General features: G+C 34.8%; 1 protein-coding gene across 3 annotated transcripts in view; it reads right to left on the bottom strand.

The window, feature by feature from the left end:
• CWC27 (CWC27 spliceosome associated cyclophilin) overlaps nucleotides 1-26,166 on the bottom strand; it is a 220,084-nt gene that overhangs the window by 39,998 nt on the left and 153,920 nt on the right. For all 3 annotated transcript variants that reach the window (XM_058563996.1, XM_058563995.1, XM_058563997.1), the window contains exon 12: nucleotides 3,376-3,485. In XM_058563996.1, coding sequence (XP_058419979.1) covers nucleotides 3,376-3,485 — 110 coding nt within the window. The remainder of the gene's footprint in view (nucleotides 1-3,375; nucleotides 3,486-26,166) is intronic.

Raw genomic sequence — 26,166 nt, forward strand, 5'->3', positions numbered from 1 at the left:
ATAAAGCACTACCTGTCTAAAAAATCAAGTGTGTAATTAAGATACTGATACAATGAATTTAGTACTAAAATATTCACATTTCATAAGGAAAAAGATGTGTGATAGTTCAATAGGTGAATAACAGGTATAGTAAGAAGTCACAATAAATTGCAAAGCTCCAGAATTTACCTAGGAAATATCATTAAGACCACAGTTTATGAAAAAATTAAGTAGGTTTTGGTGGTCTAGAACCTCAGCTCAATAAAGACAGGTGGTGCCAAAATACTTACAAGGAACAAAGGCAGCTATTGCTAAAAAATGACAGAGAAGTGCCTTATATGTTTCTGCAAAATTTAATGCCCACATGGACAACAGCTGAAAATATACACATTACATAGCTGCTGAATGAGATGGGTTTTGGGAAAAAACTATAAATTCCGACAGAATATCCTCACAGGATTCTGAGGGCTGCCTGGTGTGTTAGGGTTTAGATATTTTATCTGTTTCTAGAGTAGTAATTATGGGACTAAGCTCTTCAAACAATGTTAGATAAAGAAAGCATCCCTTGTTTTTAAACCTTATTTTTTATTCATTAACAAAATCCTTTTGATAACAAACTTTTATTGTATTTGCTTTATAATAAGAAAAAAACGTTATTGTAGAAATATTAGAAAATAAAGAGAGGCAAAACAAAAATATCTATTATTCCACCACTCAGAATAACCATTGTGGACATTTTGGTATACAGCCTTCAAGGTTTTTTACATGTTTTTGTGTGTGTGTATGTGCTTATATATCTATATCATATTATATATATAAAATACAGTATTAATATATATAACTAATGTATATTTATAATTTATGTATAATAAATATAAATTTACATTTATAATATCATTAATCTGTATCTATATTATTATCAATATATATTAATGTTAATATATTATATTATAATATTAATGCAGTTAATTAACATTACAATATAAATATAATTAATATTACAATATATTATATTATTATATTAATACTATACATAATATTATATATTTATATATGTATATTATTAATATCTCTCTACATATATATATCTCCATACGCATATCTCTTTATCCATCTACTGCTTAAAAGTAAATCCTATCGATTTTTAACGGTGGACTTGCGCATACTTGAAATTGTCTTTTCTGAAGACATAAAGAAAAATGAAAACAAAGGAGACTTCTTACTGGAATGAAATTTTCAAAGCTCCTAGCAAATTATGCTAGACTTTGTTCTTTTTCCTTGAGTTAAAAGTGGCAAGGCAGTCTGTTTTTGGAGCCAATTAATGTACTGCTGGCATTTGGTCAAAGAAGGGGGACTGTGATAAACAAAAAAACATCCTCCTGGCCTTTCTTAGCTTCTCCTATATGCATGATTGGACTTTCTCTAGCTGCATTCTAAAGGCAAGAGAGGACACTAGGCAGAAAAGCAAACATCACAAAAATAATGGGGTGGTGACAATATAGGCTGAAGAAGATAGGATCTGCATAGAGGCATTTTTGTGTGGCATCTACAGGGGAATTAGTTTTCTGGCTTTCGCTTGAAGGAATGAATGGCCAACCACTTACATCAGCACAGTGCGAGCCTTCCCAGCATGGAGAAGCTGTTTTGAAGGCGCCCTGCCTCAGCAGACTTTGTGCATGCGTATCTACACTTAAAAGTCTGTTAAATGGCCTCTGTGCCTCCAGTCCTGCCCTGGGTCCAGTCTACTCTCCATACTGCACCCAGGCTGGAGGGATCTTCCCAAACTGCAAATGAGATCAGATCACCTCCTCCCTTCAATGGCTCCCACTGCCCTTAAGGTAAATCTAAACTCCTTAACATGGCTCAAAAAATACATCGCATGAACTGGCTCCTGCTTACCTCTCTAGCCTCATCTCTCATTCTCTTAAGTTTATGTTCCAGTTCATACTTAACATCTTTTAGTTCTTTGTAAAGAGGTCAAAGACTTCTCATGTACTATCCCTTTTGTCTAGCCACATATCTCCTATTCAGCCTTCAAAGCTCAGCTGACAAATCATTTTCTCAGGGAGACCTTCGCAGATTCTTAGGCCATGTCAGGTCCTACTGCCATACTTTTACACAATTTCCTGTACCTAACCTGTCATAGTGCTTATCCACTTTTATTGGTACTACTCATTTAACTGCCTCTTTTCCCTGATAGCTCAGAGAGGACAGAGATGTGTCCACCTTGTTCACTGTATTTGTTCACCACCAAATACAGTGATTAGTACATGGTAGGTTCTCAATAATTATTTGCTAGGAGGGAATAAAGAGGAATGCAAGAATAAGAGTGATCCCTAGCATCTCTGGTAGTATCTTCACTACAGTTGCTATTCACAGGACTTGGTGACTCCTTGAAAGCAAGTTAATAACGTACTTTTTCTTAATTTCATTTGATGTGCTATTTCTTTTGAAAATTGCACATAAATTAGTTCTCTGTAATTACAATTTCCTATACTTGACTTCTTGTTGAACTTTCCTATGATTATTTTCATGCTAAGTACTGATGCATGATCCTTCCTTACCAGTAATTAGGTGTCATTTATAACATAACTCCTGATTAGATTAATTTATCTGAACAGGCTTGGGCTTTTTAATTTACTTTTATTTTGCCTGTCTTTTTATATGCCTAAAATGGCATGCTCTCATATATATATATATATATAGGCAGCACCAAAAATAAATGATTTTGGTCTGCCACCTAGCTTTTCAACACGAAGGGCTGCTGAAGAGATTAGGTTTATCGAATGCCAAGTGCTGCATGTGTATAGCTGACTCCTAAATTGTTGAGCTAGCTTCTTATTTCTTTTTATTCTTGATTTCTGACAATCTTCTCATATTATTACTTTAAGATTCAGGAATTACTTGCAATAAGCAGAGTTTTATAATATTATTTACAGTAGAAGTCAACTAGTGGATCAAATGCCTTATTTATAGGCAGTGTACAATGTCAAGCTGAGCTAGCTAGTCAGCATGTGAGATGCTGGGCTGGACAAGACCTCCCCATCATTTATAACCATCACTTCTCCATTCCATAAAATTCACTTAGACAAAGGTTCTACCTGAGTATCTGATAATATGTGGCTTTACAAGGTTCCTGTGCTTGATATGGGAGTACAATGTTGAAACCTGAAAGTTTTAGGCTTTTTGCCTAAAATATCTAGAAAGAACTCCATCATCTGGACCTTTGGATGAATGGCCAAGATCCTTGTCACCCCACCCTATGTAAATATATCTGTTTTCATTTTTAAGAGGTAGTGCTTCCCCTGATATATAATCAAATCAGTCTCCATTAGCAACACTTGAAGACAATTAAAAGGTAATGAATTACTTAGGGATTTTGGTTTATGAAGTTACCTGGTCTTCACGGGAAGTTCCCTTCTTCGGCTGCTGCTTCCTCAAAGCTTCATACTTTTGCTTTTCTCGTCTGTATTCTGCAACAGCACCATCTGGAGCAGACTCTTCCTCTGAAGAATATAGAATATTCTTAGAATAAATAGTAAAAAGGCTCTGTGGATTCATATTAATGTCTATGTTCATGTCACTGAAGAGGAGGTCAGAACCTGGGATTGGTTTTCCTCCATTTAACTTAAAAATCAAACCAATAAACTCCACCAGCTCCACAACTATTTCCTAGATTAGAAAGGGATTGATGTTAATTTATCAACCAATTTTATAAACATCTTTATTATATACTATACTATTGTAGTTCTCATTTGTACTCATTTGAATATAAAATCACCTATCTCACTTTGAAAATAATTAAGATTTTCCTAAAATTTAGCAAAACCATTTTACATTATTCTCCTGCCTTACAAGATATAATCTTTCAGTATTGGTTGATTTTCCAATTACCTGCCACTTTTGCTCCCTACTTAAAACAACAACAAACAACTTCAATTTGATGGCATCATAAAAAATAAACATATCTAACAAATAAGTCAGTTAGGATAGTTACCAGAGCAGACAAAAATAATTTTTACTAAATTAGAAATTAGAAAACAAATCTATGGATTTGATCCTGCAATAATTCCATGTGAAGATTAGTTAACATCTGGGTTCATAAATCACAGTTTTGCCTCAAAAAAAAAAAAGTATTAACATTACAATACCTTACACGTATATATATTAATGAAAATTTGTGACAAAAAAAAACAACCTATCTTTTCTCATCTTTGACTGGCAAACCAAGACGAGCCAGATGTAATCAAGAATGCTAGTAATCTTTCTACTCAAGCCTTAGTTTGTTGCTTGCCTCTTTGTTATCTAGTTTGAAGAATGTTATTAATGTGCAATGTATTAACAATCAGCCATTTTGTTCAAGAGATTTTCTAGTTAAAAAAAATGTGTGAACTAAGAAACAAGTAGTCTTTTTATGTTTACCTAATATCATTATTTTGATGTAACTTGAAAGGAATAATCAATTTTATAAACAATTTTATATGGAATCATTAAAAGTATGTCCAGCTCGGCTTTCAAGACTGACAGCTATAAATATTAAAAACAGAGTGCAATAATGAAAAAGCAAGTGTTACATGCAGAAATAATATTTTAGGCATATATGCTTAATAACCACTAGTGAAGAGAGGATGTTAATAATTGGTATATATAAAGTGATTTCTTATAATGGGTTTTTAAAAATTACTTTCACGTTTTTCTATTGAATTACATCTTTGAATACCTCTCTTTTTATCCTATAGTAATTGGCTTTACATCATCCTGGGATAAAGACTAAGCACCTTAACGTGACTTAGGAGTCCCTGTATGAGGCAGCTAATGCTTTCCTTTCCAGGCTCATCTCTCACAACTCCTTCCCAGGATCCACCTTGAAGTGCTTTCATTTGCCTTATAACTATTACTTTTTGAACTCACCCTGCTCTCTTGACCTCTAGCCTTTGTACATGCTGTTCCTTCTTTCAGGTATACCAAAAACACTCCATCTCTCCATTCCCCAATTAACTTTCCTTGCTTAATTCCTGCTCATTTTTTTAGGTCTCAACTCGGCTGGCATTTCCCTCTGGGAGCCTTTTCTGATTCCATGCCTGAAATCTGGTTTGGATGTACTTCCTTTGAGCTTCCAGAGCACCCTTTAGTGCTCATCACACTTGGTGGTAATTTCTTGCTTTCTCTTCTTTAACCCTCACTAGACATTAAATCCCTTGAGGACAAGTCATATTCCCCTGGGACTTAGAACAATGTTTGGCACATGTTAGAAGCTCAATAAATAGTCAAATAAATGAATGAAGTAATAATGAAACTGGAGAAGAGGAAAACAAGAAGGTAGCGGGTCAATCTGGCCCCCCAGGATCACAGTTATAGACAGTATTTGCCATGCATCTGGATGCATCCATCACATTTAGGGAGTCAATAATATTTCTTTTCTGCCACTTCCCTATGGCAGAATTTCATAAAATCCTTAGAAAAATTCTCATGAGTATCCCTAGAACTGTTTAATGTTTTAACACTTAAATGCAAAAGAGCAAGGACAAGTTCTTTACTTAGATGTTCAGCTACAAATGACTGAAAACTTTTATTTGTGGTGAGAATTTTTAAATAAATGGAAAGGCTGATATAGATGAATTTGGTCATCTCATGTCACAGGTAAGTCAAGCTTACAACCTTCAGAACACATTCAGCTGACTTTAGTGTTTAACACGCATCTCCTTAAATATGGTCCCCTTTAGCAAGGATCAGCCACTTGATTCACTTTTTACGAAAGTGTAGGAAGCAGAAAATTTTAAAAAAGTTGTGCCACAAAGAAACCTTAAAAATCAATTAAAAAAGTCAAGGATAGGCAAAATAAAGTAAGGAAGTTCTATAGCTAAGTTGCTTATAACATTAAAAGGTCTCCTAATAACTTAGAAAAAATATTCACCTTATCTTGGAAACTGAATGGTAGTGACAGAATTTTTTTAAATGGCTATACTGAGATATAATTTATGTATAGTAAAATTCACTAATTTTGAGTGTACAATTTGATGACTTTTGGTATTGTATATAGTATGTAACCTCCACTGCAATCAAGATACAGAACAGTGCCATACCCCTAAAAAGTACCTTAGTGTTCCCTTACAATCCATTCCTCACTTCTTTCCCTGGCCCCAGGCACCACTGATCTGCTTTCTGTCGCCATAGTTTTATCCTTACTAGAAACTCATACAAATGGAATCATACATTATGTAGTCCTTTATGTCTGACTTTTTCCACTTAGCAAATATTTTTGAGACTCATCCATGTTGTTGGGTGTTCTTTTCTATAACTCAGAGTATTCCATACTATAGATACACTCTAATTTGTTTATTCTTTCACCAGTTGGTAGACTTTTGAGTTGTTTCCAGTTTTTGGCTACTATAAATAATGCTTCTGTGAACATTCACATACAAGTCTGTTCGTGGACATATATTTTCATTTCTCTCGGGTAAATACCTAGGAGTGGGATTGCTAGGTTATATGATAAGTGTCTGTTTAATTTTACGAGATACTGTCATAATGCTTACCAAAGTGGCTGCACCACTTTGGTTGCATCATTCCTACCAGCAATGTAGGAGAGTTTGAGTCACTCCACATTAGCAATTATATTTGGCACTGTCATTTAACTTTTGCCATTCCAGTGGGTATGAAGTGGTATCTTATGTGGTTTCAACCTCCATTTCTCTGATGACAAGTGATATTAAACATTTTTACGTGCTTTTTGGTCATTCATATATCTTCTTTTGTGAAGTGTTTATGCAAATCTTTTGCCCATTAAGACATTTTTTCCTTATTACTGAGATTTAAGAGTTTTTAAAAATATATTCTGGATACAAGCCCTGTGTTAGATATATAGTCTGAAAATGGTTTCTCTCAGTCTGTGATTTACCTTTCCATTTTCTTAAATGTATCCTTCAAAGAGCAAAAGTTAAGTTTTGATAAACAGCATTTTATCAATTTTTAATTTTATAGATCATACTTTTTGTCTTACCCAAAAAATCTTTGCTTGCCCCAAGGGTTCAAAAGTTTTGTCCAATGTTTTCTTTTAAAAGTATAAAATTTTAGCTCTTTTGTTTAGCTATATGATTTATTTCAAGTTATTTTTTGTGTATGGTATAAAGTAATGGATGAAGTTATATATTTTTTAATACAGAGATATCAATTGTTATAGCACCATTTGTTGAAAGGAAGAAAAAGGCTTTCTTTTCCCTATTGAATTGCCTTGGCACTTTTGTTTAAAATTAATTGACTATGCATGTATGAGTCTATTTCTGGATTACCTCTCTTCTGTTCCATTAATCTATGTCTCTCTTTATGCCAATATTACACTGTCTTGATTACAGCAGGTTTATAGTAAGTCTTGAAATCTGGTAGTGTTAAGCCCTCTAACTTTGTTCTTGTTTTTCAAGATTATTTTGACTCTTCTTGTTCCTTTGCCTTTCCATATAAATTTTAAAGCAGTTTGTCAATTCCGAAAGTCAGCTAGGCATGGAATGTATAAATTAATTTGGGGAGAACTGTTATCTTAATTAACGATATTGAATCTAATAGAATTTTACTGAATTAATTTGCCATTGTTTTTGAGGTCTGTGATGTAGTAGTCTTGGTTCCAACCATCATGGCAAGTGGTGGTGCTGGTTGTCGGGTAGGAGTGGTGAGTAGTTATTTGTTCTCATCTTTGTAACTATCCCAGGACCAGTATTTCAGAGATAGGAATGTTCTGAAACAAGTAAAGGTAATTATAAAATGATTGGCTGATATTCATTCTAGAAGAAATAACATGAAATATCAAAAATAAAGAATTAGCAGTTTTTATAGAATGGAAAACAAATAGAGAAGTACCTCTCTTCTATCAAAATCTCATGGGAATATGAAAAAGAAGGCATGGCTATCTGCAGCTTCATGTTCATTGCAGCTTTATTCATAACAGCCAAGATATGAAAACAATCTATGTGTCTGCTGAAGGCCAAATAGAGAAAAAAAATGTGGTATATACATACAATGGAATACTATTAACCCTTAAAAAAGAAGGAAATCTTTTTTGCCATTTGCAAAAACATAGATGAAACTGGAGGACATAATGCTAAATAAAATAAGCCAGACACAGAAAGACACGTAACACATGATCTCACTTTTGTGTGGAATCTAAAAAAAGTTGAACTTATAAAAGCAGAGAGTAGAATGGTGGTTGCCAGGGGATGGGGGTTGGAGAAAATGGGCAGATATTGGTAAAAGGGTACAAAGGTTCAATTATTTGGGATGAATAAGTTCTGGAGATCTAATGCATAGCACGGTGAGTATAGTTAATAATACTATATCGTATACTTGAAATTTGCCAAGAGAGTTGATCTTGTGTTCTCACCACACACATACACACACACACACACACACACACAAACTGTAACTATGTAAGGTGATGAAAATGTTAATTAGCTTGACTGTGGTAATCATTTCACAATGGCTTCTCTAGTTCTTGGTCTTCTGAGATTTTTAATTGCCTAGTTTAAGGATGTCTTTCTTCTCCTCCTGTTTTTATTTCTAGCCAAAATGAACAAGCAAACAGCTTAAGAAAAGCTGTGAGGTCTGCCGTTCTTTTGTTATAGACATCTGAGATACCAGGATTAAGCCTGCTGAGTTTCCCCCTGGACTGCATGGAAACTGTAATCCAAACACGTTTACATGGTACACATAGCCAAATGCAATGACATCTGTTGCACAAATCCAACTGTGTAAAAATCTGGTCAACTCTTCTATTTCCTAACTGGGTATATCATATTAGTATAAACTACTTCTATTTATAGTGTGACCAACTATGAATGATCTTGGCGCATTCATTTTTCATGTTTGTATTTCTCACCAGTATACTAAGTAACGTCCTTAGCTCTACATTTCAGTTCACTAATTCTCTGTTTAGTTGTATCTAATCAGTTTTTAATATATAAACTGAGTCACTGATTTTAATAGTTATATTTTTCATTTCTAGATATTCTATTTGGTTCTTTTTCAAATTCACTCATTCTTTTTTGACAGCTTTAGGCTTTTATTATGATCTTTATTCCTTTAAAAATTAATTATTTAAAACACACTTATTGTGTTGTATCTTTTAGATTATTCTTGGGGATCCTTCTGCCTTCTGTTATGTCTTCTCTCTCTCCCTAGAGTGGTCATTTCTCTATATGTTTTCTAATTTTTGACTGTGAGTTTATCTTTAGCTAGAGCTGCATCTCCATCATACTCCATAGGAATTCTAGGCACCCAGGATTGTGTAACGGTTCCTATAGAGAGCTTTTGAATTAGTTTCTACCAGGCAATTGAGGGTTCCATTGTTCCAGAGCCATTTTTTTCAAGTTAATTCCTTGGATTAGGATTCCTGTACCAAATAGGTTGTGTGAGACTTTATAGCCATGCCTGGTAGAGGTTTAGAGTTTTGATTTTTTATAAGAGACTTTTTTTTTTTCTTTTCCTCTCAAATATAGCTCTGAAAAATGACAAGCTTCTTTGTGGCCTTCTTGACCAGGTGGACAGTTATGCTAGTTCCCACCTCTCTTGACTCAAGGCCACACCTCTGTCCAAGTGTGAGATTAAAACCCCAGCTTCTAGCTATTAAAGCCTACATCTGTTTCCAATGTCCCTCTGGGCAACTAGAGTGTCAGCTTGCCCACTTAATGCTCTGATTATGCCTCCTCTTTTTTTCTCGTACCTAGGAATTTTCTTTTCTTTCTTTCTTATCTTCTTTTTTTCTCTTTCTCTCTCTTTTTCTCTCTCTTTCAAGTCTAGCTAAGTATTTAAATTGGGCTGGATCATATTTTATCCAGCATTTCTATATATTTGTAGGAGAAGGAAGTTCTGTGTTAACTCAGTTCATGTTGCCAGAACAGGAAGTAGTACATTCATTTCTCACGTGCTTGAATCCCCCTGAATAAACAAAAATTGAATAAGCGACTAGATGATTTTAGTGACATAAAACTAGCTAATAAAATACACCAGGAGTTTGAAAAATTCAGTTTCTCTAAATACAGAGTGCTCTACTTTTACTCTTCTTATAAATCTCAATATACATTGGATGATAATTCATAAATAATAATGATGTAGTATGATGACTATTTGTCATTAACTGAAATTTCTGTAAAACATATGCTAAATAAATAGGAATGAAGAATGGGGGGGAAAAGAACATTTACTAAGGACCTACTATATGTTAGGCACCCTGCTAAGGTGCTTTTATTATCCATGTAGAAAGTATCCATAAACCTATTTTACAAATGAGGAAACAGGATAGGACCACAAATAGAATAAAGTAAAGCTGGGATTTGAGCCCAGGTCCATATGATACTAAAGGCACACACTGTGACCTACTGTCTTCAATTAAAACTTCAATTCAGAAAATAAAATTTACTGTAAAGTGTCCCGTGTGCCTGGCACTGTGAGAAATTTATGAAAGATAGCAAAAACATATATGATAGAGGCTTTTCATTCTAGAAAGTAATCTAAAGGGTAAAATGAACATAACGTATACGAAAATAGTTAAGAAATGAAGCCACTGATTCTAAGTGTCAAATTGCTGATTCTTAGGTAGAATACCAGCCTCCTAGAGGGCTTAAAGCTGACCTATGTTACAGTGTTAGAATGAAATTTTTAAAAATATCTTAGCTCTGAGATAAAATGAAGTAATATACACAAATGGGCATGGTGAAAAGAGTAGCCAACAACACTATAGCCATCAGTTTACTATTGGAGCATCAGTTTACTACAGCACAGGAGGTAGAAGTTACCTTGAGGATCTTCTAATGTAACTTCTTGGTTTATAGGTGAGGTAAGCAAGGTCCAGGTAAGAGAAGTTACCTAGCTAGTGTCCCATGTGGATTAGCAGCAGAGCCTGGTCTAAAACTTGTGTTCCGACTCTTAGTTTAGGTGACAATCTGTAGTAAGACTGAAGATCAAGTACTGCACTTTTGTTCCTGCTTGTTATAAAAAATGCCTCTAACCCTTCCCCTAAGAGCTACTCAGAAACTTAATCCTTGCTCCACTTGAATCTCTTCATTATGAAACCTTTTTGTTCTGAGCATAAAGGGGTGATGACAACTCAATTATTGGTTACTCAGCTAATGAACCAATGGTATCCATCTACAAATCTCAATTTATAGATAAAAGGGCTTAAACTCTATACTGTTTCAGGACCAGAGCTCAAGGAGCTAACAGCTCTAAATAGCTGCACATTCATCCATTTTTTAAAAAAGTTTATTGAGTGACTATTATGTGCCAGAAACTTTTGGTAGGGCTGTTTATAAATGATTTTAAATAGATCAGAATTCACTACTTCAAGGAAATTTCTGAAAAATTCCCATAACAAATGAAAACTTTTATATAAATAAAGGTGATATGTTAGTGATAATGGTAAAGAGCATTTGAAAACAAAAAGGATGGACTTTCATGGATATAGAAAATATTAACACTACTGATATCTAGTTGTATCTCATCAGACTTTCTAGAACCTACAAAGTATGTTTTTATCAAATTTTATATACACCAGACCTTAAATTAATTATAGGAAAAGTGCCAGATTTGAAAATAGCTAACATTTCAAGTACTCACTATATGCCAGATACTGGTACTTCAATTACTTGTTTAATCCTCATAACCAACAACCAAATGAGGAAGGCATATTATTAGCCTTATTTTGCCAATAAGGAAACTAAGGCAGTAAGAGGTTAAATAACTCAGCTCAGGCATTGTAAACATGGGAATATAAATCCACGTAGTCTGGCTCTAAAATACAAGCTCTTAACCAGCTTGGTTATTTCTTCACGTCCGAGACAAGAAAACTTGCAAGAAAATATTCAATTTGACATAAAAAGGCATCAGGTCACCAACTGGATGTGTCCTGAAGAAATAAAATCCTACCAAAAAAAGGTCCTAAATTCCTGCCAGAGCATAATATATGGGAAGGGCAGTCTGCCAAACAGTGGGTGTACAGAAATAATTTCCACCTCAGAAGACTCCTGTATGGCATTTTCTTGATTCTCCTTAGTTAAGCACATTTTTCCCTCATTTGAATCTTTCAGCACTTTGTAGCTCCCAACCACACTATATCATAACTGCCTTTTTGTCTGTATTGCCCCCTAGGCTATAAACTCACATGGCAGGAACCGTACCTGTTTGTGGCCTAGCATACAGATTGCATACAATATGTACTCAATAAATAGTAGCTGAATGAACAAATGAAGAGATTGATAACTTTTAGGTCTTAAATTACAACAGTGTCATAGTTGCCTTATTGATCTTGGTGGATGGAATGGCTCCTTGAGGGGTCTGTAGGGGCTTAGGACTCCTACCTTACAAATATTTTTTCAATAGATGCCTAATTGAGTTGAGTTGTAAGGAATTAGATAATTTCTGACACTTATTAGAGGTGAGAGGAGTAGAAGTCAATTTTAAGGCAGTTACCCCTCATTAAGGCTCCTGAACACTAAGCTTTCTGGGCAGACTCCTGTAAGAGCTGTAGCCATTCATTGAGGCTTTACCATCTCCTTGAGGAGCTACTGGGGATAAACTATATATATTCCTCACCAGTCAGAATGCCTGTTTTTTGGTTTATTTTATCAAGAAAATCCATTATGGAAATGATAACAGTGGGAATATTCTGTGACATTAAAATGAAAGTTTACATGTAATATATTCTTTATTATTATTTTTCATAATTATAATCCATAATATTTATTGGGTGACCAAAGGTTGAATTTGTACTAATTTTGTTTTAAATATAATTGAAAGTTGCTTAGATGCCCTTTAAAAAAGTGAGTAACAAAAAAACTGGTCTGTCTATCCAATAAAACTGCCAAAATGAAGAGTTATTCACAATAAAGAAGTTATTTAATGAAGGTGTCTATATGCACATTTACAAAGACTAGGCAGAAGTTTAGCCAAAGACTAGGCTAAAATTTTAATTTTTTCTGTACTATGAACTAAAATGAGAAATCTACGATTTTTCATTTTATGTATTTATTCAATTTTCATTTTCAGCATATTTTTAATTCTACAAATCAAACAATGCTGGCTCCATCTGGTGGTCAAAACAAGCCTATATAGTTTCATGAAAATTGGTCAAAAATGGTTAAATAATTTAGGGACTACCTGAAGTGTGCTTGAAGACTGAAGATTGAAGTATGCTTCAACATTGAACATTGATTACATGAAATTCAGTCTACATTTACATAAATTTTTTATTTTTCTTTCTCTAGCTTCATTGCTTCATGTTATTTTGGGGCTTAAAATAATTCTTAAAGTAATACAGAATATTTTCCTCTGTGTTTTTCTATTAGCTGATTTGAGAAATGTGAAGGTAACGAGTTATAATACACTTAAAATTTATCCAGATTTTCAGATCGTATTCTATTTTGGAATATAAACTATAATACTCACTGATTTTCAGCTGTATTTTCTGAGAGACATTTCCAGAATGGGTAGCTTGTAAACATATGAGAGTTCATATCTAGGGGTTCTGTATCTTCATATTCTATTATCTTATTAATCTTAATTTTTAAAGTCAGTATAAAAGGAGTATGTACGGAATCACAACACAAATATTAGTACTAAGAAGTTCTTAGGTAGCAATAACCTGCTCATTTTACAGATGAAAAAACTGAGGTTCAGAGAGGTTAACTGATTCTATTAAATTGGGAATATCAGAAACCAGATTTTCTGACAACCCAATGTTGTTTCCTCTCTATATACAATACTATATGTACTTTCTCTTTGTAGTGCGTAATCCCTGCAGATATATTTCATTACAATTTAACAATTCCTTTGAAATTATATACTTTTATAGTACAGTATGACCATTTACAAAATGGCATGAATCCCCAATATAGATTTAATTCTCTAATTAGGAATTTTCTTAATTTTTACTTTTGTTATTTTTCCCTTAAGATATTGGTAATTTTTAAAAAGTTGTTTTCAGTCCCACTCCTATCCAAATACAAAATTTTACCTTGTTCTTTTTTTCAGAGTATATTGCTTTGTTGAGCTTATAATTCAAATAGCAATCATGTTGGTAATAATTTATCGTCATAATAGCACATAATTTAGTTAGCACAAAGTACTATACTAAAAATAAATTCAAATGAAGTTAGGGGAATTTACCTAACAAACTAAGAGATGAAGAGAACTTAAATCAGTGAAGACAGGTTCTGAACACTAAACATTAAATTAGTTTAAATTGGGTTTAACTGTCTTATCTTTTACTAATAAACTTTTTTCTTACATAGACTCTGTTAAGTAGCTTTTTATCAGATGTTTCTCCATTCTTCTTACTAACACAAGAAACAATTCAATATATAAATGATTACTGAAGATTACTGATGGACATGAATAGCTTTTCTTCTGGGGGCTCCAGCTTTCCACCTGTCAGCTGTAGCCTGTTGCTCCTGTTCAAATTTCCCTCGTTCTCCCTCACACTGACCTCAGGACCAGCACAAACGTTGATTGATGCTGCCCCGAGGTCCCTCAACAGAGCACACTTTGTACTTCTCCAGATGGTGTGACCCACAATTCTTATAGTTTGATGGCCATTTTGACAACATCTCTATGTTGCCCTGTCATTCTGGATGTGGAAACTACAAATTATACACTCCGTGTTGTAGCAATAAGAAAAAAAATTCTTCAAGATAAAAAGATTTCATGAAACCAATCAGGGAGAATACTAAAGAAAGAATTGCTACCTAAAATTGCCTAAGGCTATGATTACCCTAGCAAAATAAACACTGTGGAATATCTGTGATTATTTGTAGTACTTAAAGGATGGTTCTATTGTTTCCTTGTAAACTTGTGAGGTACTTTTCTCCAAGTAGTTATAAGAGTTTATAAACCGGTTCAAAATAGTCCTTAAATACTTGCATGTGTGGTATGGCAGAGTATTCTTTCTCTCTCCTATGTGACTGAGGAAACTGAAGCAAAAAAGTGGCTTCTAAAATACAGGTTTGGCCACCACAACCAGCACCAGCACCTTTGTTTAGGACCTGGCATGTCTGAGAGATAACACTAAGAACTCTGTGCCTGCTTTCTCACTTCACTTAATTCTGTAACAACAGAAGGGGTATTATCATCTCTATTTTATGCATGAAGAAACAGAGGTTCAGAGAGGTTACGTCTCTTGCCCAAGGCTAATAAATGATAGAGCAAGGATTTGAAATCAGGGTTGTCAGACTTCAAAGCCCATGCTTTTTCTATTCTATTACACAGCAAACAGTTATGGGGGAGAGGGGTACTATTATGTATGAGAGTCAGGGAAACAAAGACAGTTCCTGATGTTAAGGAGCTTATAGGCTGGAAAAGGGATAAGACATACTCTTTAACTGTGCAGTGGTACAAATGACATAAGAGAGGTCCTGATAAAGTACTTAACGAAATTTATGCAGAGGAAGGAGAGGGAAAGTTGGGTGGAGGAAGTGGTGGTATAACTGGGCCTTGAAGGAGTAATGAGATTTAGCCATAACAGGTAGGAGAGACATCATAATCAGAGCATAAAGGCAGCATAGTGCAGAATGCACATGAGGAAGAGAAAAATTCTTTTGTGAAAATGAAGAAGGGTTAATAAGATGGGGAATAAGGAAAATAAGATTAAAAATTTGATCATGAAAGTCCTGAGTGCCAGATTAAGGAATCTGAACTTTACTTGGGTAAGCAACGAACAGCTACAATTTACATCTTGCAGGTCTATACCACAGGTGTACTTGCAGGTAACCACTAATCTGTTCTCTTTGCCCATGTATTTGTTTATCTTCCACATATGAGTGAAATCATATTGTCTTTGTCTTTCTCTGTCTGGCTTATCTCACTTAACATAATACCCTCAAGTTCCATCCATGTTGTTGCGAATGGGATGATTTTGTCTTTTTTTTATGGCTGGGTAGTATTCCATTTTATATGTATACCACATCTTTATCCAATCATCAGTCGATGGGTACTGGGTTGCTTCCACGTCTTGGTTATTGTGAATAACGCTGCAATGAACATAGGGGGGCATAAGTCTCTTTGAATTGTTGATTTCAAGTTCTTTGGATAAATACCCAGTAGTGGCATAGCTGGGTCATATGGTATTTCGATTTTTGGTGTTTTGAGAAATCTCCATACTGTTTTCCACAGTGGCTGCACCAGTTTGCATTCCCACCAATAGCGTATGAGGGTTCCTTTTCCTCCACATCCTCTCCAACATTTGTTGTTTTTTGTTCTGGTAATTATAGCCATCCTAATAGGCGTAAGGTGATATCTCATTGTAGTTCTGATTTGCATTTCCCTGATAATTAGTGATGTTGAACATCTTTTCATGTGCCTGTTGGCCATCCATATATCTTCTTTGGACATCTGCTCATTTTTTGATGGGGTTGTTTGTTTTTTTGTTGTTGAGTTGTATGAGTTCTTTATATATTTTGGAGATTAACCCCTTGTCAGATATACAATTTGCAAATATTTTCTCCCAGTTGGTGGGTTGTCTTTTCGTTTTGTTCATAGTTCCATTTGCCTTGCAGAATGGGATGAAGTCCCATTAACAAGCTAAATTTTGAGTTGAGGTGAAGGTAGGAAAAAGCTCATCAAACTACGCTTCAGCTGAAGTCGACCTGTGTCCCAATGTGCTTTCTGGAACCTGGGGTTGGAGGGTAAGTTGAATGGGGATCACCTTGCTCAATCTTAATGGTAATGCTGTGAACTGTAGGCAGCCCTCAGTCTGCTGATTCTGGCTTCCAGCTAATAGGTCATGTTGCTTGTGGCTTACTTTATTTTATTTTTTAAGGAAGCAACGCTTTGCAGTTTTAGAGTGGAAAGAATATTGGACAGAAGTTCTGACTCCTCAAATCTACTGTGTAAGTTAGGGTGAGTACTAAATATCTTTAATGCTTTGGTTTCTTCATTTGCAAAATGGAAACCATAATACCTGTTTAATCTACTTCTCAGAACTGTTACAGAACTAAATGTAATGAGGCATGTGACAGGACTTCATAAACTGTTCATGTTATAAAAATACGAGATATTATTATTATTTGGCAGTGAATACAGGGCACCTTACTTTATGTCTATAAGCTACTTTATAGTTAGGTTTCCTTTCAAATGATTAAATCTCATTTGAAGAAGCAAGGAGTAGATACAATATTTTCATTTTATTTAACACACTTGTTTGAATAAAAAATATTTCTGTGTATTAAATCATATTTTCAAAGCATCAATAAAACTTATAACTGGAAGAAATGTGGAAATCCTTTTGTGAAGTGAGTTATCAAAACAATTTATATTTCTATGAATCTGGATGTTCAAATGTAGCATTCTTATCATGAGGCTTACCTATAGCTCTGAATTTGCTTACGTATAAGCAGTATCTGCTGGCATACTGATAGGATGGAAAATGCTTTGCTATTCCTATCTTCTACCTATAGCTGACACTTATACAAATAGTGCTTTCAGTATTCAGTATGCGCCAGTCAGTATTCTAAGTGCTTTATGCATATTTCATTTAAATATAACAGGGAAGTAGTTGCTACTAGAAAGACCAGGGCATTATTCTTGAAAACTTATCCCTTTGGAAAAAGCTGAAAACTGGAAAAGTATGTGATGAGTCAGTGAGCTCTGACTGAGAAGGGCACCAAAGCTGAACCCAAGAATGAGTTCCTTGAGGGCAGAGACTTTTCTGCTTTGTCACTGTATGTCCAAAGCCTGGAACAGTGCCTATAAGTTTTCAGGTATTAGATAAATATTATTTAAATGGATGAATTAAAATTAAAAAAAAAAGGAAAGTGATTTTTCAGAGGAAAATGGATTCCTAGAAAAGTAATTGAAAGAGAGAGTGGAGAGATGGTAGGGACAAAGCAGAGTAGGCTGAATAACTGAACTTCCTTGTCCCAAACCTTGAAGAGCTGAAATCATTAGGCGCCGATCTTAGGCTTAATGTCTTTGAACATTTCTTATGTGGTACCTACAGTCAAAAAATGACAAGGAAACAATAGAAATATAATACTCATCAAGGTGATTTATCAACTAAAGTTATAGTCTCTGAACTCTATTTTACAAAAGCATATTTGCTGGAGAAAAGAAAAAAAAATTGTTTTTAAAGTGCTTCAGTTCTAAAATGGCATTAATTAATCCTTTAATGAAGAAGGATTATTTGGGTTTGTTTGTCTGATTAATTTCATAAACTGAAATAGTTGCTAAAGCAATCTTACACTTTTTTCTTGGTGAAGTGAAAAATTTCTCACCCTCTTATTTTGGATTAGAACATAATTACAGACACATTCTCACTGATTAATTTTTTTAAACTGGCTTAGTCACAAAACAAAGCCAACACATTGAAGGGATTGGGTTCAATATTTTGAGTCAGCAACTCCACATTCTATTCCCAGCTCTGTCACTCACTCGACTGAAGGCTTGAGTCGGCCTCACAAATGCTTTGTCTCTATTTTCTTAGACGGTAAACTCAGTATTAATTACTATTGCCTTAACGGTATATAACGTAGTGAATTAATTAGTGTGATATGCTGTTAAAATACTCAGAATAAGAGTGTGAATGACAGAAAAATAAGCAAGCCAATCTTGAGAAATATTTCTGAGAAACTGAGTTGATTAAATTCTATTCCAGTAGTCTGCCCAGCATCTTCATAAGATACCACAGACTAGCAAAGTCTTTGGCTGTAGTAGAGTAAATATTGCAACTGTTTTCTCTTCAACCACAACCAAATCAGTAAGAATAAACATAATTCTTCTTCTATATATGCTTCATATGGCAACTCAGCACAGTATGGGATAAAGTGTAAGGGACTTCTCCAGCGGTTTTGTAGAAGGGAAAGTACAAAGGACTTATTTTTGATGTAGTTTTTCTATAGCAGACTCAGCCAGTCTCCTTAAGTCACAGATAATACTGCAACTAAGATGTTCAGAAATAAACCAGAAAAGAGTAGTAAAAAGAAAATTAATGTTGCTAATTCTTGTTTGCGATTATTTGAAAGGAGCCCAAACTGTAATGTTACTTCTAGATAGAAAGTGTAGTAATATAGCGTCTAACATACATTGCCAAATAGTAATAATAAAACTATAGACTTACATAGCATAATAAAACATTTAATATTCTTTCTTAGGTGTTCCAAGAGTATACATTCTGTCATTAAGCCTTAAGTTATTATAGTGATGGAAAGGGTAAAAATGACTGCATGAAAAATTCCACACCCCTTCCACTCTATGTTCCAGACATATAACTTGCAAGACAACAAAAGGTGCCATGCTTCCTCTTATCTCCATGCATTTGCACGGCTGTATCCTCTCTCTGGAACATCTTTACTCAACTAACTTACTCACTTGAACCAATAGCCTCAAAAATGTGTAAAAGTGAGAGGTTTCTAGTGTACACAATGACCCACTGAGAGGTGAAAAGAAAATGTTAGAATGCTATTTATATTTTTTGTATCTTTTAAACTATTATTTTTTTTGGTGTATATTAATATATAGTACACAATGTGTTTGTTCAGTAGTGCCTACATGAGTCATAAACACATTTAGAAAATACATATATTGCAAGTGTTCACAATTTATTTTACAACCCAAATGTCCATCAGTTGACAAATAGATAAACAAAATGTGGTATAGCCATAAAATGGAATATTATTTAACCATAAAGAGGAATGAAGTACTTGATACATCCTACAGCATAGATGAACCTTAAAAACATTATACTAAGTGAAAGAAGTCAGTCACAAAAGGTCACATATTATATGATTCAACTCATATGAAATGTCTAGAACAGAAAAATCTATGGAGACAGAAAGTATATTAGTGGTTGCCTAGGACTGGAGGCAGGGAGGCTGAAGTTGTAGCAGGCAATAGTAAAGGGTACAGGGGTTTCTTTTTGAAATGATGAAAATATTCTAAAATTGACTGTGGTGATAGTTGAAGATATCTATGAATATACTAAAAACCATTGAATTTCACACTTTAAATGGGTGATTTGTATGGAATCTGAACTATATCTCAATAAAACTGTTAAAAAGAAAATAAACAAAAAACTTTATTTTACAGATGCAATAAAACATTTTCAGAGACCACGGGTCTCCATAACTGATGATTCTACTTGGTTTAGTATATCTAGAAAGATATGTTACTGTCTAGATTTAATTGCCTTTTCTGTGCTCCCTCAAACCTTCATGAGAATGTATACCATGCTGTATTAATAACTGGTAGTTCGTCTCCTTCACCTGCTAAAATACAAATCTTATATCCTTACCCCATATCATGGACTAAAATAACTTTCAGGTGGCTTAAGCAATTAAAAGTAAAATAAAATAACTAGAAGAGCATATGGATAAACATTTAAATCATCTTGACTGGACACCTGAGGAGCTTCAAAAAGTACTGACACCTTGCTTTCACTTCCTGAGCTCTGGAATTTCCAGTTGATTCTAACGTGCAGAAGAATTTTGAACCGTAGGTCTTGTGATAAAGGAGAGATCAGGAAAGGTACCTTAGAGAAATTACCTTAAACAATGACTTCATATTGAGGCAATATTCATTACATATAGAAGGCATTCCAGGAAGAGGGAGCTGTGACAGGGAAGGCCGAGGTGGGAGATAGGTTGGTATGTAGAAATATTTAGCCTGTGTGGAGCATAGGATCCATGGTGAGGGATGAGACTAGTGTGGCAGATAAAGTTTAGGCCACGTAGGGCCTTGTACGGTATGCAAGAGATTTTATCCTGTAGGAAATGAGATGCTATTAAAGAATTTTATGAAGGGGATTGACACATGATCAAGTTTGTGTTTAAGAAAACCCACACACAGAATGTATTGGCAGGATCTGAGATTAGCAACAGAGATCTGTTGGCAGCCTGTTAGCAGGTTGTTAAAAGAGCCCAACAGAAAAATTGAGGCCTAAATGGTTATGGTAGGACAATAAGGCACAGACTAGAAACCTGTAAGGAAATGGGTGGAGTCTGCAAGAGAAATGTACAGGGAACAGATTTGTTTTGAGGATACTGCAGTATTTTGAGATCTAAATCTAATTCTATTCACTCAGAAAAATATGCAAACACTAATCCCTCATTGACACATGATAAATGATGTTTTTCTCTAAAAATACCTCTAGCCATCTAGACAAGAAAATAGTTTGCAAAATAATTATCCCCGAGGTCCTGGATTTCACAATTATTTTAAGTTTTAAGAAATCTTAAGAAATGTTTTATTTCCTAAGTAAAATATGTTTCCCTGAAGCAATAATTTCTATATTTCCCCAGGTTCTTAAAAGAAAAACTAAATCTAAAACAAATGAACAAACAAACAAACACCAACTAAATAAAATTAAAGCTGTCTTGTAAGGTACCATAAATTCTAAAGTAAGATTTCAAAAGTCTTCCCAAACAGTAGGTCCTTGACCACGTTAAAGGTAGTGGTTTTCAAAGTGAAACTGTTTTCTGATCCTATTTCATCAAAATTATGTACTATTCATGATTTCTGCCTTACATAGCCTATTTCTTCTATGGAATCAAGGTTCTATAAAACTATTGTACTCATGTTACAGATATTAACGTTATAGGAATGTGCCCTCTCCTCTAGTAAGACTCATTTCTTCATTTCACTTCCCTCAATGAGGAAACTTGTCTTGACTTTAGTAGTTCTTGCTGCTCTGAATGTCTCTAAATCTTATAGCTCATCTGCACATCAAATTTAGCATTCACTCTATTAATTATGAATATTGTTTAATTATGACTATTAGTTATTAATACTGTTTGACTATTAATTATAAAATATAGGTTTCCCATGAATTATCTTATTCTACCCAGCAGAGGCTAGCTATTTTAGAATTAGGGGGAAGCATCCTGTGGGTTTTTTCTGGAATTAGCACAGTGCTATCACACATTTATTCCAACCCACTGGTTTTTGAACTTTTTGGACCATGACCTATCATAGGAAATACACATTTCTTCTGAATTCTACACACATATATGTTTAGTATATAGCTAACATATAAAACTGTATATATAAGGTTGAAACATAAAATTACTGACATTTTATTCTTTCATTTACCTACAAAAAGGACAATTTCATATGGCTCAACAAAATATAATGAAAAAAATTCAAAATTTCCTAAAACAACATTTACTCTTACTACACGTGATGCACTTTGATGTTTTCTGGTCTATGCCATTCCATTAAACAAAAATGTTGATTAAGATACACCATCAATTTCATGATCCACCAGTGAAGTACTAGCTACAATTTGGAAAACCATGCTCTAACCTCTAACCTACAGTCTTGGCCTGCTTCTAGCTTAAGCGTTAAGCTAAAAGGATAAAAGGATTCTGAGAGACTCACAAGTGGCCCAGAACGGCAGGGTAAAGATGAAGCAAGTAATGAAGATGGTGCAACTGCCTGGAAACTCTCTGTGCGTCCCTGAGCAGTTTGCAGAACTGGCAAGGACCATACTAAATGGAGGTAATTCAGCGATTGGAGATTTTGACTAAATCTTTTCTGATTTGACACAACTACACTGATCACATAACACAGAATGTGATTCAGTGTGGTTGACTGGTAGTGTTCAGAATGAGGGTTATCCCTTGGGACACAGGGATATGTTTTATAAAGGTCTTTCCAAAATTCTTTCCTGAATCCAAAAAAACTTTACATGTGATGCCAGATTTCTCTCTACAAAGAGGGGAAGCCCACAGGGAATCTTTCTGTTTGACCCTTTTTTTCTTGCTTTCCTGAAGATCATCATTATGTTAGATGAACTGAAACTTTCCATGCTGTATATAACATTTTCAAAAAGTGAAGCTTATCCAGTTCTGTTAATAACTAGTGAAACAGTACAGATGATAACAGATTGCAGACATACTGCTTATATTCTGATTGGGCTTTTAGCTTATTAAAAATGATGTTTATATAAAGATCTTGTACAAACGCTTAATTATTAACCATTTCGTCAATGAAAACCAGAAAACCTGAGTTTTCTTATCCAAATGACTCAACTGTTATCAGACAATGCTGATATGTGCATGGGCAAGTGTCACTATCAGCACTAAGATACAGCTAAATTAGACTAGATTTCAAGCAAGAGCACAGCCACGCAGGCTAAGATGGGAGCAGTAAGAATGCTGTTAGCCGCTCACTGGTGCTTGAATCATGTGCATGCATAACACCCCCCTCATCCTTTATGCTACCAACAGCTTTATCTGATGGAACAGTGTTGACAGAACTTGAATTGGTGCCAGCCCTACTGATGAGGAACAAGGTGGAACAGTTACTGGCTGGAGGGAATGTTTCCTTTTTAGGAAGTAGCAGTAAGATGATATATGGAAACATGGTTGGAATGGACTATCACAGGTTGCTGATATAAGAAATGTTTTGTTTTTAGAAAACAAAGGATCAAAGAAAGTCAAATAAATGGCTAATGTATACAAGAAGGCACTCAAACACTGAGATGAAAAATATAAATCTAAAGGAAATAAAAACTGGCCACATAGATATGCATACTAGCAATTGAACTGAGTTCTAGTTGATGCAAGATTATGTTTGGCCCTTTTATACCAGCAGATTAAGCATGAGAAGAATAGTAAAGATAAGAATGATATCTTAGTCAGCTGAGAGGCCAGACTACTCACCATGCCAATCAAAAACCACAGACAACCTATCATGCCAATATAAAAATCAGATTGAAAAGGAATTGCTTGTCTAATTGCAGGAAAGAAGTAAAACTTGAGACAGGTAACTTTCATAACTGTAAAAGCTAATAGGGGCAAATGGAAACAGTAGTTTCATTAATAAATATCTTTCTTAAACTCAGCATAGATGTCTTCATTCTCAAGACCCAGACCAATATAACTCAACTGTTTTCATCTGCTCCATCCTCTAATCTCATGTTAGAACATAAGGGTAGCCACTGTGTCTTCTTCAGTGAATAGTGAACCTGAATGCATCCCCCCATTCCCCACAAGTTTTGTGAACCTGAACATCTGTTTATCCACAATGCAATGATAAATAATGTCCCTGATATCCACCAAAAGGAGCCACAAAATCCCGAGATGCATTTTGAAATGTCAAAGAGGGAATAAATCACATTCAAGATAGTTTTAGTGTTAGATATTTTATTATATGCATTATATAACATGTACACATTTATGGTATATGTCTGTGTATATATACATAGCTAGTACACTGGTATCTCAGCATACTTGAATAATTAAAATAATTCCTTCTAGGTAAAAGAGTTTACAAATATCTTTTTCTCTACCACCTAACCAAAAGAGGTTGACAATCATGCCTGCTCAATTTACTTGAATGATTAAAAATAATAATTCTATTTATCTTTTGGAATATTTTGACTGTGGTTCTGGCTTGAACAGTTGCTGGAAGAGATAATTTCTGGTGGGGAACAGAGGTGAAAGACGTGGGCAAAATATGGAGGAATCTGATGGGAGAGCAACATATTCTGCATTCCATTGTGTAAAAAGTACGTCTTGGCAGTAAAAAAGATATCAGTAACTAATTTACCAATTATTACAAAAGTATTTTAAGCTGAAATACAGAAAAGAATAGAATCTCATATTAAATATGCAGTGTTTTGTTTTGTTTTTTCATTTTGAGATGACAGCAAAAAAAAAAAGGAGATTCATAACCCCTTTTCTGGAGGTAAAGGCTCTAGTGGCTCACATGAAGGATCATACAGCACTCCACAAAACACTGTACTAGATATTGCTGTTACCACTGTGGAAGGAGGACTGCAGTTGCTATCAGACAATTTAGATCCTACCAGCTGTGTTGGTACTCCTGGAAAAAAATCAACTAACTTATCTGAGCCACAATTTCCTTGTGCAAAATACCACCTGTCCTACCTTCCTCATGGATTCTTGTAAGAGGGAAATGAGGGGGAGGAGAAAAGGAAAAAGGCGTAAAGTTATTCACAAGTATGGGCTTGTGTTCGACACAAGTTGATTGCCCAAGTAATAATTCTTCTACCCTCTGTTTTGCTAACAAAATCCATATTTGATTTAGGGAACAGAATGCTCAGTATCAAAGGATAAATCATGACTGTTTTAAGGCATTTAGTTCATCTTTCATTTCACTCACTCATTCTCCAAATACTTTTTTGAATGCTCACCACATGCCAAATATTGTTCTAGGTGTTAGGGAAACAATAATAAAGAAAACAGATAAAAATTCTAGTGGGGAAGACAGAAAACAATAAATAAGTAAAACATATAGCATATCAGAAGGCAATAAGATAATACAGAGAAGAACGAAGTAGGGAAGGATAATTAGGGAGTGCCAAGCAGAGGTGGTCAAAGAAGACCTCAAACAAAAAAAGACCTGAGGGGTGGATGTCTGGAGGAACTACCCTCCAGACAGGACAACAGCATATGAAATGGTCCTGAGGCAGGGAGCATGCCAAACATGTACTCAGATCAGCAAAGAGGCTACTGTAGCTCGAACATAGTGAATGAGAGGGAAGTACAAGGAGATGAAATCAGAGAGGTAAAAAGGAGGTGCAGGGCACAGATTATGTAGATCTTTGTAGAGAAACACACGGGCTTTGGCTTCTAAGAATCCCATTGGTGTGTTAAAAATAAGATTGACAAGATTTGTCTTAGATTTTTAAAAGACCATCCTGGCTACTATGTTGAGAACAAACTTTCAGAGGCCACTGGTAGAAACCGAGATCAGTAAGGAGACATCTGCGTTAATCTAGGTGGGAGATGATCGTGGCTCCCACCAGGTGGTAAGAGTGAAAGTGGCCAGATCATATACCCTAAATTTGCGGATCAATTGGATGGGGGGTATAAAAGAAAGAGAGGAGTCAAGGGTGACTCTAAGATTAACTCAGATAGGGAAGATTTCAGAAGAAGCAAGTTGGAAGATAAGATCAGTAGTTCAATTTGGAACATGTTAAGTTTAAGATGCCTATTAAACACTTTGGAAATTATTAGCATATAGATGATATTTAAATCCATGAGATTAAAAGACATCACCAAAGGAATAAGTGTAGCATAAGAGAGAAGAAATCAGAGGCCAAGTCAAGAAAGAGACTCAAAGAGGAGGGAGTGATCAACAGTGCAAAATGCTGGTAACAGTTCACTTAAGAAGACGGCTAAGCAGTTGACTTGTGAGGATGAAAGGCCAACAAGTAAATTTAAGAGAGGAGGAGAGGAATTGGAGATG

Source organism: Diceros bicornis, chromosome 20 (assembly GCF_020826845.1).
Source record: "Diceros bicornis minor isolate mBicDic1 chromosome 20, mDicBic1.mat.cur, whole genome shotgun sequence".
In the NCBI taxonomy this organism is placed as follows: Eukaryota; Metazoa; Chordata; class Mammalia; order Perissodactyla; family Rhinocerotidae; genus Diceros; species Diceros bicornis.